This window comes from Spermophilus citellus (assembly GCF_964194105.1).
Source record: "Spermophilus citellus genome assembly, chromosome: 14".
NCBI lineage: Eukaryota > Metazoa > Chordata > Mammalia > Rodentia > Sciuridae > Spermophilus > Spermophilus citellus.
This window is the reverse complement of record NC_138194.1, coordinates 68,710,529-68,725,410: the sequence shown is the minus strand read 5'-3', so window position 1 is coordinate 68,725,410 and position 14,882 is coordinate 68,710,529. Positions and strand designations below refer to the sequence as shown.

At 34.3% G+C, this 14,882-nt stretch overlaps 1 protein-coding gene across 5 annotated transcripts in view; it reads left to right on the top strand.

Annotated features, from left to right (window-relative positions):
* The window catches only part of RNF19A (ring finger protein 19A, RBR E3 ubiquitin protein ligase), a 45,651-nt gene that overhangs the window by 30,124 nt on the left and 645 nt on the right, over nt 1-14,882 (top strand). For 4 of the 5 annotated variants that reach the window (XM_081266144.1, XM_081266141.1, XM_081266143.1 and 1 more), the window contains 6 exons: nt 493-655; nt 4,733-4,847; nt 5,306-5,467; nt 7,431-7,644; nt 9,124-9,267; nt 9,879-14,873. In XM_081266144.1, the coding sequence (XP_081122270.1) occupies nt 493-655; nt 4,733-4,847; nt 5,306-5,467; nt 7,431-7,644; nt 9,124-9,267; nt 9,879-10,569 (1,489 nt within the window). In that variant the 3' untranslated portion in view covers nt 10,570-14,873. Of the gene's footprint in view, nt 1-492; nt 656-4,732; nt 4,848-5,305; nt 5,468-7,430; nt 7,645-9,123; nt 9,268-9,878; nt 14,874-14,882 lie in introns of those variants that run through there. The other variant, XM_081266145.1, reaches the window with a different exon arrangement.

Below are 14,882 nucleotides of genomic sequence, written 5' to 3'. Positions count from 1 at the left end.
CTAGCTGTTTGGAATTAATAACTAGTCCAAAATAGGAAAGGGAGGTTTTATTTCTTTTTGTTTTGTTTTTTGTTGAACTAGAATGTTAGTATTTAATGCCTTGTTTGTCATTATACTAGATCATAAATATTGCTTTCTAATTTTCTCATATACAAATTTCCTCATTTAGGCCACAAACTATAATCAGATAACTATATGCCTCAAATAGGATAAATTGTTTGTGTTAATTTAGTCTTCAAAAATTAAATTTTGAGGGTTATAGAGGACTATGAATAAATTTTAAATCTGTTTTTCAACATCCTGCTAATGTATTTTATGGTGAATCTTCCCTTAATTTTTTTTTTTTTGGCTTTTATATGAAAGATCAGAATTCAAAGAAAGGAGGAAAATAAATATGAGAAGTTTCCTAATATAGTCATTGCTTTAATGTGTTAATAGTAATTTGCTGTGATATTTTGCAGTAGTTATTTACATTACAATTTTTCCCACTAGTCCATCAGGATGTACTTTTTGGGGGAAAAAACCCTGGAGTCGAAAGAAGAAAATCTTGTGGCAGCTGGGAACCCTTGTTGGTGCTCCTGTAGGAATTGCTTTAATAGCTGGCATTGCTATCCCAGCAATGATTATTGGCATTCCTGTATATGTGGGCCGTAAGGTAAATGCATACTTCCTTCTCGGTGTATTAGTTTATTCTAAATCTTTAGATGGATCTGTAGTATTGGCAAAATGTTTTTGCTTTGTTTTCGGATAAAAAGTTATTTTTATTTTCTTCATTGTAAAACAGTTACCTTTTTTTCAAAAGATAATACACTTTCAGTGTTAAGATAATAACATGCATAAAAAGCAGTCTTTCTCAGATTCTGAAAGTTTTAGTACATTTGCATTGTCAAGCTAACCTTGGGGGTTTTAAAAAAATTTTTAGTTGTTGATTGACCTTTATTTATTTATATGTGGTGTTGAGAATCGAACCCAGTGCCTCACACGTGCCAGGCAAGTGTGCTACCACTGGGCCATAGCCCCAGCCCTCAAACTAACTTTGAATATAAAGTATTTAGGGGTACATATCTGACATTTTTCTTATGAGTGTATCCTTGTAAAATCAGGTCTGAGATTTTTTTTTAATAAAAGTAGCTAAATAATGAATGCCCTCAGGCATAGGATAATTAGCCAGTTGTTTGCTCCTTTGTACTTCAGTTCAGAGTTCCTCCTCTTGAATTACTGCTATTAGTAAATACATTCTTCTGTAGATTATAATAATCTGGTAGAAGTCTAAACACATTTATTAATTACTACTACTGGCCTGTGATTGTTGAATTATACCTCATTAACTCAGCAAATAATTATTTTTTGAAGAGTTAATGGGATCATTTATGAAATGCTAAGAAGTCTGCTGCAGTCTTAATTAATAGAACCTCAGAAATGAAAAATAACTGTAGAAATTATCTAATCCTAACCCTGTTCCCAAGCAGAACAAAGAATAGCAATTTCCATTTTTTTCTATTTATTGATTCTCTTTAGTTATACATAACATTAGGATTCATTTTGACATAATTATAAAAACATGGAATATTATTTGCTCTAATTTAGTCCCTGGTACTTCCCTTTTCCTCCCTTCCCTCCACTTTACTTTATCTTTCTGCTATTAGAGATTTTAAAAATTTAATGTCTTAGTCTTAATGGTATATTCATGTATGTACATAGGAAAGTTAGGTCATATTAATTCCACTGTTCTTCCCCTATCCTTCTTCCCTTCCCTTCAGTCCCCCCCCCTTCATTTAGTCCAGGGATTTTTTTTTTTTAATGGGAATCCTCACCCCTCTGCTTATTTCGGACTAGCTTCTCATATCAGAGAAAATATTTACCCTCTGACTTTTTGGTCTGTTTTTTTTTTTTTTAACTTAGCACAATAGTCTCCAGTTCCATCTACTTACCATCAAACTGCCAAAATTTTGTTATTTTTTATGTCTAATATTCATTGTGTATGTATACACATTTCCTTTAAAAGGATAGTAATTTTTAAAAAGGAAACTAACAGTTGTTGAGTCTGTGTGAAAGATGTTTTATGTACTTTAACTCATTCTAACTCTGTAACAACCTTATTTTAGTCTCTTGATTTATATGATAGAATATTGAGGTTTTTTAAAGTTCATGTAATTTATCGTTAGCTACACAGAAAGAAATAGACTTGGGATTTAAATCCAAATGGATTCTTTATGTAAACATCTCTGAGAAGTGTCACTGTAACCATTTGGGCCCTTCAATGATGAGGAAACCATCAGCTCATGAGGCCGCCCATTCTGTTATCAAATGGCTATAAATTGTTAGAGAATTCTTGTGTTTTGAGTCAAAAACTATTTCCTTCATTCTGTTTCTGATTTCTGGGACCAACTCGGTATAAGGTTGATCCTATTCCACATAACCCCCCAATGTTTTTCATTGAACATGTGTTTTATAATCAGGAAAAAAAATAGGCTAATTTTTTTTAAGTTAGTTTGGGGGGCTGAGGGTATATATATGTTCAGTGATAGAGTGCTTTGCCTAGCATGCAGATGGACCTGGGTTAGATGCCCAGCACCACACATACAACACACACACACACACACACACACACACACACACAAATTTAGTTTTGGAACTGATAACAAATGTTTATAAACAAGATATTTATCCCAGAAGGGCTCAAGTAAATAAACCGAAGCTTTAAAACTTCTCCAGTATAGGCCCTGAGTATAATAATTTTTCGTGTGGTATTCAAAGTAAGATTTTTTTTAAACAAAACCATTTTTTTTACATATTTAGAAGAAGAGAAACAGAGACTGCTAACACTGCACATACCTACAAATAATTTATAGAGGGGAGAATATTTGCTGCATGCTTCAAGTCTTAGGTGCTATTATATGATTCCTTTTCTCAAACATGTACCAAAAGGGTTGCAAGTTAATGAATTAGTTTTGCATGTTAGCAGTGTTCCAAACCAGTGCAGGAAAACCTGTTAGGTTGATGAAGTACCCAAAAGCTTATCCTTCATTTATAATAAAAACTAGAAAGAGCGGCAAAAAACAGCAACCAGAAAAAATGAAGTTGAATCAGAAATAGTGGGATGATATGAGTACTGTAATTGAACATTGTTGCTTAAGGATGTAGAATTTTCAGGAAGACTCATTTTTCTTGGCACTCTGCCTTTGCAAATCTACTCTATCCATTTGTAGCTTTGACTTTGCCCTATTTCAGTGCTGTTTCCCAGGAATGAGAGTAGGGAAGAACAAAAATTTAGCTGCCATACTGAAGGATGATTAAAAGGATCTTAGGAAGGTCTGCCATCTGTGTGGTCTCTGTAGAGAGATACCAAGGTCCATTCCCCAGGAACATAGTGAGAGTCCCATTTCCCAGAATTGATGCTAAGAAGCAGAAATGATCCTGGTCTCATACATGTTTTCCCCACCTCTCTCCCAGCCTTCTCACTGTTAAATCTGTCTCACAAGATTCATTGTGCTTTGTAGTCTTCCAGATAACCACATAATATGCTATTTTGTTACTCTTTATCTATAATATTGCTTATAGGCTAAGTATTTTTTGTTAAGAGACCACCTGTGAACATTTGAGGCTGTTTTGAATGTGTATTGAAACAGAGGGGGAAGTGTACTTTATTTTCATTAGGTCTTGCAAACCCTGAGAACAGAAATACTGAACTATTGCCCAAAGTTTATATAATACCTTACAAGCCACTCTTCATGGTAATTATTAAGTTTTATTTATTAACTCTGATAACTATATAAAGATGCTAAGTAGATCCAACTCCTGTCTGCTGGTTACTTTGGGGGGGAGGGGCGGGTACTTGGATTGAATTTAGAAACACTCAACCAGTGAGCCACACCCTCAGCCCAATTTTGTATTTTATTTAGAAACGGTCTCACTGAGTTGCTTAGGGACTTGCTGTTGCTGATGCTGGCTTTGAACTTGAGATCCTCCTGTCTCGGTCTCCCAAGCTGCTTGGATTACAGGCGTGCACCACCATGCCTGGCTCAACTCCTACATGTTGAGGAGTTGAGCCAGGCATAGTTTTGTCATCTATTAATGCTTTTCTTCTTTTATAAAAGGGGATCTGACAATAACATAATACTTAGTGATATTTAACAATGGAACTACTTTTTAAGGTCAGCATTTTTAAAAAACTAGAAATTCTCCCCTAGGTGCTGATTTTTACCATTTAGGGAATCTTATTTAGAAAGAAACATTCAAAATACTAAATTTATTAGAAATATCCTATTAAGTTAAATCAACTCATAACTATGATGGAAGTTAATATTCTTAATTTCTTCTTTCCTTAATACATGATTATACCACTCTTGAATAAAACTTTATAAAGGCTATTTTTACTCAAGACTGTTTTTAAAATAAACATAAAATCTACCAAATCACTGGTTTCTTATTTCAGCACATTATTAAAACAGAGTAAATTATTTGTGAGCATATGGCTTAAGAACAATATATAGCTTTACTTTGAATTAGGATATATATATACATATATACGTACATATATACACATATATACATATACACATATGCATGCATACACACATATTCATATATGTTTATATGTATACATGTGTATATAGATAAGTATATAAATACTATACACACAAATGCGCGCGTGCGCACACATACACACATATATGTATATAATGTGTTTTTCTTTTTAATCCCCCAACCCCATTTTTATTTTAAATTCAAGATTCACAATCGTTATGAAGGCAAGGATGTTTCAAAGCACAAACGGAATCTGGCCATAGCAGGTGGTGTAACATTATCTGTAATCGTATCTCCAGTAGTAGCTGCTGTGACTGTAGGTAAGAAAATGCTAAAATGCTATCTATCTAAATTTTGTGGAGTTTTATGACAGGGGTTTTTAAAACAAAGTATTGTAGTTGAAGATCTGAGGGGTACTTTTTAAATTCACCTTTAAATACAATTAAGTTGAACCAAAGAAAGTCTCTCATTCAGTAATAGACTGAATAGACTCAGGAGCCCACCCTTTGGGTAGTTGATAAAGTATTAGTGACTGGTAGCCCCTTCCCCAAAATATAATTCAGAGACCTGGCTCTTCTGTGTCATCTGAAAGCCTTGAATTTGCTTATATCCTTTAGGAGCTGGATAAATCCATGTTTGACAAAAGTGTTCCACCCAAATCTTCAGAATCCTAGCATTTTTTTTTTCTTGTGATTTTTCTCTCAAAAAGATTTTCTCTAAAACTTCGTATTTATGTGATTGTTTTTTATTTCTAATGTCTAATATAATTCTTCTTTAGGTATTGGTGTACCCATTATGTTAGCTTATGTCTATGGCGTTGTTCCAATTTCTCTCTGCCGAAGTGGAGGTTGTGGAGTCTCAACAGGCAATGGAAAAGGAGTCAGGATTGAATTTGATGACGAAAATGATATAAATGTTGGTGGAACTAACACTGCTGTAGGTAAGTCCTTTAAACAAAGAAAATGGGCTTATTAATAGATTTAAGTAGGGGGAGCCAAAGATAACAGGCAAGTCAGAATTTTCTTTATCCTTATATGAAGCTTAATAGGGTTCATCCAGAAGTCCATTTGTGGAATGTATATGGATGAAAGAGGGTGGAATAGTTCTGGATGCCTAACTTCTAGCAGGAATATATATAGTGCCTTAAAAATCTTACATTTTTCATCGTATGTTTTGCCTAATACATTACAAATCATTAAGAAAAAGATATGAAGAGAAATGCAGTTAAAAGATGTCAGAATGTCAAAAAATATCTTTAACCCAGTGTTATTCAAAGAAATATAAATTAAAGTAGTGGTGAGATGAAGAAAAAGGCCTTTGTAGGCTATCAATAGTAGTATAAATTAATGAATTTAAAGCACATGTTTCATATTCCATCAATTTTTGTTATATAAATTTGTCACAGGGAAATAATTAGGCAAATAGGTGAAAAATAATGCCCAGCCCCTCTTATCCATCATTTTCCTCTCCTAATCTCTAAATGTTTGAGTTTCCTAGGGCCCAGTTCTAAGACTTAGCTTATTTATCTACGCTCACTCTCTAGGTCATCTATTAAAAAATACATACACTGGCCTCTGTAAATTTATATCTAGGCTAGAACTCTCCCCTAAACTTCAAACTTGTTTATCTAACTCTTCTCTTTACTCTGCACTTGGATATTAAACAAGAATTTCAAGCTCCATTAGTCTATAACCAAACTCTTTGCTTTGAAAACCTATTCTTCCCTCTGTCATACTAACCACATGAATTAGCTTCTCTATTCTTCCTGTTGCTTGGTTCAAAAACATTTACTTATGATGACTCCCGTTAACCCCTTCCTACCCTACATCTGATTTATCAGCAAATTAAGATGCTTCTTTCATTGTTCAGCCATAATCTAACCACTTGTTACTCTGCTATTGCATTAGTCCAAACTATTAACCTTTCTTTTAACTATTGTCAGCTTCTCAGCTTCCTCTCACTATCCCACAGTGCAGCCATGGTCACACCTTTTATCATTCCTTTGTTGTGCTCAAAACTTCCCCACTAACTTCTAATTCTGTTGGTTCAAGGAGCCCCTTATCTTGGCCCATAAAAGGCCCCAAATGATCTGCCCTGACTTTGTCTCTGAACTCATCTCTTTTCACTGTCCTTTTTTAAGCCATCTATCCTTGACTTTTGAGGATGCCATACATGGTCCTGCTTCTGGGCTTTTAAACTTTCAGTTCCCTCTGCCTGGATTATAATTCCTATAGATAATTTCATGGGTTACTACACTTATTTTGAGTCTCTCTGAGTGTTCCCTTATCAAACAGGTCTTCTCTGATCACATTATATAAAATGGTGTCCAGAAATATAGACATGCACTTCTTAATCATTCTCACTTCCTTTACCTCTTTTTCACATAACTTTTATCACCATATGGTTAGATGTGTTATAAGAACTTAAATCCTGTGAATAAGTGAACCCTTCAATAAAAAACATGTGAAAGCACTATGAGATTAGAATATAGTGTTATCAGATCTGATAATAGCTTATAATAAGAACTGTGACCTATATCTAGAAATCAACTTTTGGCCCATTCTTTAAACTCTTCAGATGACAACCTTAATGAAAACTTTTGGATCATTTTCCTCCAAAGTCAGCTAATTTTGTCAATAATCAGTTCATTATAGAATTTCTGAATCTTTTGGATTTCTTGAGAAATTGGTGACCATTTAAAATTGAGGGCTAGTCCCTGAGCCAGCTATACTTTCTCAGATGTTTCCCATAATTACATGTCCTTGACTGCAGACATATTTTCTATTCCTGTGTGTTTTTTATACTCCATATAATTTGAAAGAATTTGAATTTGAATTTCATGGAGAAATTCAAGAAGGGGGAAATTAATAATCATACTTATTTATTTTATTATTTGCGTTTAGACACAACATCAGTGGCAGAAGCAAGACACAATCCTAGCATAGGGGAGGGAAGTGTCGGTGGTCTGACTGGCAGTTTGAGTGCAAGTGGAAGCCACATGGATCGAATAGGAGCCATTCGAGACAACCTGAGTGAAACAGCTAGCACCATGGCACTAGCTGGAGCTAGTATAACAGGGAGTCTGTCAGGAAGTGCCATGGTAAACTGTTTCAACCGGTAAGAAATAACTGTTTTGACTTGTTTTGGCCTTCTATTAAGTATGAGATATCAAGTATATGAGGAGAAATTTGAACACAGAGCATGGTGATTATGCTAGTAGTGATGTTAAATAAAAGTTGCGCACAGAAAAGGGATTTTTATTGTATTTGAATTTTCTGTCACAGTATACCCATAATGTGGGTATAAAATTAAATCTAAGAAATAGCATTCTGCCTATTTTTCAATGCACTGGTCAGATTTTATATTATAAAGTAATGCTGGAGTTACTTAAGTGTACACTAGAGAATAGGCTGTGCTTAGCCTAGACCTTTATTCTGGGAGTAGCAACAACTGGGTGTTAGGACATGATTTTGGCTGAGGTTTGGGGAACAGGTTGAATCAGGATATCCAGGGATGATGAACTGGGGCCAGATGGTCTGCCTGGGTCCTAAGGTGTTAATAATGGTCACTTCTCACCATAGCCATATTCAGGATTCTTTATTTCTTTTTATTAGCCTTGGGTTTTTTAAATATATTTTTAGTTATACATGGACACAATATCTTTGTTTATTTTCATGTGGTGCTGAGGATTGAACCCGGTGCCTCACATGTACAAGGCAAGCGCTTGGCCACTGAGCCACAACCTCAGCCCTAGCCTTGTTTCTTTTAATGTAGATGACAATATATGAATTAAAGGATAAATCAGTCATATTTATCTTATTTTTAGGAGGTTTGCATTTGAACAAAAACTCAAGTTGTGTTGTATATTATTATCTGTTATTTTAAAAGTCAGATGCAGGCTGGGGATGGCACGAAGGTTAGCATGTGCAAAACCCTGGGCTCAATCCCCAGCACTGTAAAAATAAGTAGATTTAAAGATAAATGATTTCAGATGTTATATGTAAGAATTATCTTTATTATAGGATTTTTTGACCCACTGATCTGTCATGATTAATGGTTGATAATGTATTCTAATGTTTGTGTTGAAACATTGCAGGAGTGCCACATTCTGAGTGAAAGTAATAGAGCATATTTAAGTTAAAATCTGTTATATCCTTTTTTTATTTTTTTCTTAAAACCTTACTTGGCATACAGCCAATTTTTCACAGTCCATTTCGATATCTGGTACTGTTTAGTGTGCTGGTTCAGTAGAATTTGAATAATCAAATAAGAGGAAACTAAAAAGATAATGATGTCTAAAATAACATCTCATTATGAAGGGGTTTTTTTGTTGTTGTTATTTTTGGACCAACAATTGAACCCAGGGGCACTAAGCTACTTCCCAACCTTTTTTATTTTTTGTATTTTAAGACAGGATCTCACCAAGTTGCCCAGACTGGCCTTGAACTTGATATCCTCCTGCCTCAGCCTTCTGTGTAGCTGAAATTATATGCGTGGACCATATCACATATTTTCACTAAGGCTCTCAATTGAATTGTTTAATGATACATATTTACAGTAGTGTTTTGGTTTTTATGTCATACCCTCCTCTTTAAGGTTGGAAGTACAAGCAGATGTACAGAAAGAACGGTACAGTCTAAGTGGAGAATCTGGTACAGTCAGCTTGGGAACAGTTAGTGACAATGCCAGCACCAAAGCAATGGCGGGATCCATTCTGAATTCCTACATCCCACTGGACAAGTAAGGAAAAACTAGTTATAAATTCAAAAGTATTTAAAATCAACTTATCCCTATCATTGGGCAAAAATGTCAGGAAGTAATGATGATGAATTATTATATTCTCTGGGGAAAGAAAATGGTGAGATGTCCAGAGAAGGCAAATCCACACAGATAGAAAGTAGATTAGTGGCTTCCAGGAGATGAAAGGAGAGAAGAATAGGAACTGACTGCTAATGGGTACAGGGTTTCTTTTGGGGATGATAAGTTCAATGGTGATGATGGTTATACAATTCCTAAGATACTCAAAAACACTGAATTGTGTATTCTAAGTGGGTGAATTTCGTGATATGTAAATTGTATCTCAGGAAAGCTATTCTTAAATGGGGGACAGTAGCATAATGCCTAGAACAGCACAATATGTCTACTATTTTTAAAAATTGAAGCATTATAGAGACAGACCTCTTATCTCAAATAGTTCTATTTTAGTAGAATGTGTCTTGCATTAGTATATTCTGATAGCTTTTATATATAGTATTTGGATTTTTCATACAAAACCCTTCCCCTTTACTATCTGAGTAAATATAAAAAGGAAACTAAAAATATTTTTAATATTTGGTACTTTTATGTTTTAGAGAAGGCAACAGTATGGAAGTGCAAGTAGATATTGAATCAAAACCATCCAAATTCAGGCACAACAGTGGAAGTAGTAGTGTGGACGATGGCAGTGCCACCCGAAGCCATGCTGGTGGTTCATCCAGTGGCTTGCCTGAAGGTAAATCCAGTGCCACCAAGTGGTCCAAAGAAGCAACAGCAGGGAAAAAATCAAAAAGTGGGAAATTGAGGAAAAAGGGTAACATGAAGATAAACGAGACCAGAGAGGACATGGATGCACAGTTATTAGAACAACAGAGCACGAACTCAAGTGAATTTGAGGCTCCATCCCTCAGTGACAGTATGCCATCTGTAGCAGATTCGCACTCTAGTCATTTTTCTGAATTTAGTTGTTCTGATCTAGAAAGCATGAAAACTTCCTGTAGTCATGGTTCCAGTGATTATCATGCCCGATTTGCTACTGTTAACATTCTTCCTGAGGTAGAAAATGACCGCTTGGAGAATTCTCCACATCAGTGTAGTATTTCTCTGCTTACCAAAACTGGTTCCTGTTCAGAAGTTCCACAACTGAATCAGACTGCTGAAGAACATGGTAACAGTGGAATAAAACCTAATGTTGATTTATATTTTGGTGATGCACTAAAAGAAACAAACAACAACCACTCACATCAGACAATGGAATTAAAAGTTGCAATTCAGACTGAAATTTAGCCCATAAATGCTGCAAAACTGTTACCACTGAACAACCTTGTTTGGAGCTAGTTGAACTATATATATGTGACTACTTTTAAGTTTCAAGTTACTAGCAAAAGCTAGGTTTCATAATCATAATGCAGATAACATTTTCTCTGTTCAGCAAAGCATTGTGTTTCATGTGAATCTTAATTACCAAACTATGAAATGAAGGCTTTAAAAGTGCATTATTATAAGAATAGTAAATCTTAAGAGCAAAGCGTGTTTTGTGTGCTTGTCACAAAACATTGCTTGATGCACACACCTGTGTATTTAGATAGAAATTTGGCTTAATTTATAATCAATATAAAATACTAATGCAGTTCCAGTTCTACAGCATTCTTAAGAAGTAAACTTGAGGCTTAGGGATCAGTGGTTAGTGATATTTTATTGAAACCACTAAGGGATAACTTGGCAGGTTATTCTGGATATATGATAGTCTTTGTAACATTTCTGTTCATAACTGGGCTTGAATTTCATTTTTTTCTTCACATGCAATGTGGATATATAAAGCTTAATGCAGCCCATTTGCAACCATTTGGATACTTAGACACTTTGAGCAAGATTGTGGCAGTTTTTGCACAACTTTGAAATAGAAATACCTGGTACTCTGTATATCTCATATTGTTGATGCCATTTTAGAAGAAAAATGTAAAGGTAGGTAATTAAATGTACTGACAACAATAAGATATATATGACTGCAAAATTAAATCCCATTAGGTTATAAGTATCACAAAAATGTCCCCTTTTACTAAGGGATAATTTGCACCCCATTGATTCTTGGTGCCTTTGGGATAGACTGGGTTTTAAGGGCCTAGTTATTTGAGGATTTTGCTGTGTTGTTTTCCATACTGTCCTCTTTAGTCACCTTGGATTATATAGAAAAATACAGGAAATAGAGAAAAATGAATGTGATTAATAACAATACTGAATAAGTATTAGCCTACCAAAGATACACTCAGGCTTTAGAGAATAACTTTAGGTAACCTCACTTTTTAAAACATGTATCTTTTGCAATGATGACATCAAAGCACAGGTGCAGAGCTTGTACCAAGTACAAAAGGTCCATGTATGGTTGGCTTTATTTCCTTTTGTTTATGGAAGATGTTTAGCTGACATAAGCAGAAGTTGGCCAGAATACTGCCTGTACTATTAACTTCTTGTATAATTCACTTAAATAAAGCAGGTTAACCTCAATGATAACAGTTAAAAAGTTCCATCTTATGTGTTCTTTTAAGTATTACCATTATGGTGCTACTGAGCATTTTCTTTGATAAAAAAGAAAAATGTCATGGGCTGCAGTCTTCTTCCATCACTTTTCCTCACCAGGTCCATTAATATGCTTATAACACTAGTTAGTGCCAGTTATTTTATTTGATAATGCTTATTAATGGTATTTGTATATTTGTTTGCATTCCAGTTTTGTTCAGTAATGAGTGTGTAAACTGCATATGTGAAATAAATGTAAATACTAATGTGTTACTGCCTTTTAGTGTATGTACATGTGTTTTTATAACGGAATATTATTTGTTATATGGTGATATTCATAAATATTGCAAGCCATTGAGACAATCTGCTTTCTCAGCTCAAAAGTTTAGTTTGCTGGACTTTTCAAAAAACCATGATTAAAAACTATCCTTTCTTCATTTCAATTCCTGGAATTTCCCCTCAAAGGAAGATGATTTGTCAACATAATTTCATTTCTTAAGATAAATTCACTGAGTTTGATAAGTAGATCTGTCATTGAGTTGTAGAAAAGAATCATTTTACAAATATGCATCTTAAACAAGTAAAAAGATCTTGGCTACTTTAAAAGAACCATTAGATTATGAAACTAGAACCATTTAAATTCAAGCTAATAGTTTATCAAGTACTTTCTACTCCTTTTTTTTTTTCCAAGTACTTTCTGTTCTTATAGCCTCTATAAAATGCACAGATTGTTTTTGTTTTCCTGGCACATAGTTAATACTTCATGAAAATAATCTGTTTGAATATGACTGCCTTGACATTTCTGTAAAAGGCTAAAGATGAAAGCTAAATGAACTTTGAAAGAATACAGCAAAAGTGGTAACACATTGGAGGGCCTGCACTCATTTCACCCTCCCCACTTGTTTTCTTTTAAGACCTGGAGGAAAAATCACATGATACTGACAGAGGGAAAAAAAATACAAAAATTATAATAGTATACTACCCTACTGCTGATTATATAGACTTCTAGTTTAACTGGATTCTCTGTAAATTAACAAATATTTAGCTTCAGAACACTGAATTATCTTTATGTTAAATTTGCATAACCTGTCAACTAATTTTTGCTGTAAGTGGGTTAATTTTGTAAATATGTTAATAATTTCCATAGCATTAGTCTGGTTAAATATAGACATGGATCACTAAAGGATAAAGTATATGTTGAAACCCATCAGAGGATTTAATTCCTATGAGCAGAATAACTCATGCTCCATAGATTGTTTTGCCTTTCCTTTCAGTCTCTGAAAAGAGTTTCAATACTATGTTTTTATATGGTTCCTTTGGGTCGATTTGTTATTTCATATATTTCCCTCATTTAAGTACAATATATCATGTTAAAATCTAGTATTTACTTATTGGTTTTGAATGTTAAAAATAGTATTCTAAACTTAAGGAGAGTTACATTGGTTGAGTAGTAACTGTTGAATAGATGAATAGTGAGTTTGCAAATTTAGTTCAAGTTGAATCACTATATGTATTTGGTATGCTAATTGGAATTTTTGTGATTTCTACCTATTTTGTCATTCAACCAAGTAACAGATGCTGAAATTATGTATCATGGTGCTAAACATCCATTCTGGCTACAAAGAGCTTATAGCTGGGAGAAAGACAAAAATAATAAAACGTACACATAGCTTAAAATAATGTCAGATGATGGTTGCTATGAAAAATGTAAGGAGGGGGCAATAGAGGTACTGGGGATTTGTGGAAATGGTGCTGTTTTATATAGAGCAAACAAGAAAGGTCTCTGCTTATAGGACAAAGATGTAAAGGATGTTAGGAAGGGCTGTGTAGATACACCTGGTGAATGAGCATTTCAGAAACAGATCTTCAGATAAGTTAATGGACCACTGAGACATCAATCTTGGAATTTGAATTTGATATCCAATAGGTAAGTCTGCCACCCCATTTTTCTTGTAGGGTGTCGTGGCTGTTTTGGCACTTTACATTTCCATAAACCTCTTAAAATAACCACTTTTAATTCCAATAATTTTCTCTCCAGATTCTTTGGGATATCTGTGTATACATCATCATCTGTGAATTTATTTATTTAAAAAACACTTTTACAAGGGCTGGGGATGTGGCTCAAGCAGTAACGCGCTCGCCTGGCATGCGTGCGGTGCTGGGTTCGATCCTCAGCACCACATAAAATAAAATAAAGATGTTGTATCCACCGAAAACTGAAAAAATAAATATTAAAAAATTCTCTCTTCAAAAAAAACACACACTTTTACAGCACCTTGAAGTATCAAATGCTTTCTAAGCATTTTAAAAATATTAACTTACTCCTCAGAACAACCCTGTGAAAGGAGTACATGTTATCCCCCACTATATTACATATAGACAAGGTAACTGAGAAACAGTGATATTGAGTACTTAGCCTGAAGTTTGCATAACTGGTAAAGTGGCCGGGCTGAGATTCAAGATGTTTTGTTTCTTAGGTCATTGCATCATTTCTTCTGGTCCATTAGCACTGTCTAGGACTCCTAGGGTGTAATTTGTTGTAGGAGTCATTGTTGATTTAATAATTTCAAAGGGAACCTTTCATTGTTTTAACTATGATATTAATTGCATATATTTTATAGGTATTCTTTATCAAATTTAGTCAGTTCTTTTCCAGCTCCTAGTGTGTCAAGAGGTCTTACTTTGGAAAATGTTGAATTTTATTATCTGCTTTTTAGGGAGGGGCATCAGTTACATAATTTGATTTATTCCTTTAATGTGCTTCTGTGGTGAATGTGATTTTTTGAACATTAGCCTAGGATGAACTTCAGTTATCAGAATGTGTAAGATTGGGATCATGTCTTCTTTGAATGTTTGGTAAAACTTGATGTTAAGGCCATCAGGGTTTAAATTGTTTGCTTGCTTTTTTAACCATGGAGAGCCAGGTTTTCAGGATTGGTAACCAGCTTGATTTCATCTATGTTATATGAGCAATAAGAAATGGCAAGTTCTTTTCTCTGTAACAGAGTTTGCTAATTCTATGATGTGTGTGTGTTGGTGGCAACAGGATAGTCTGGCTTTTACTTTTTTCTTTTTCTCTCCAG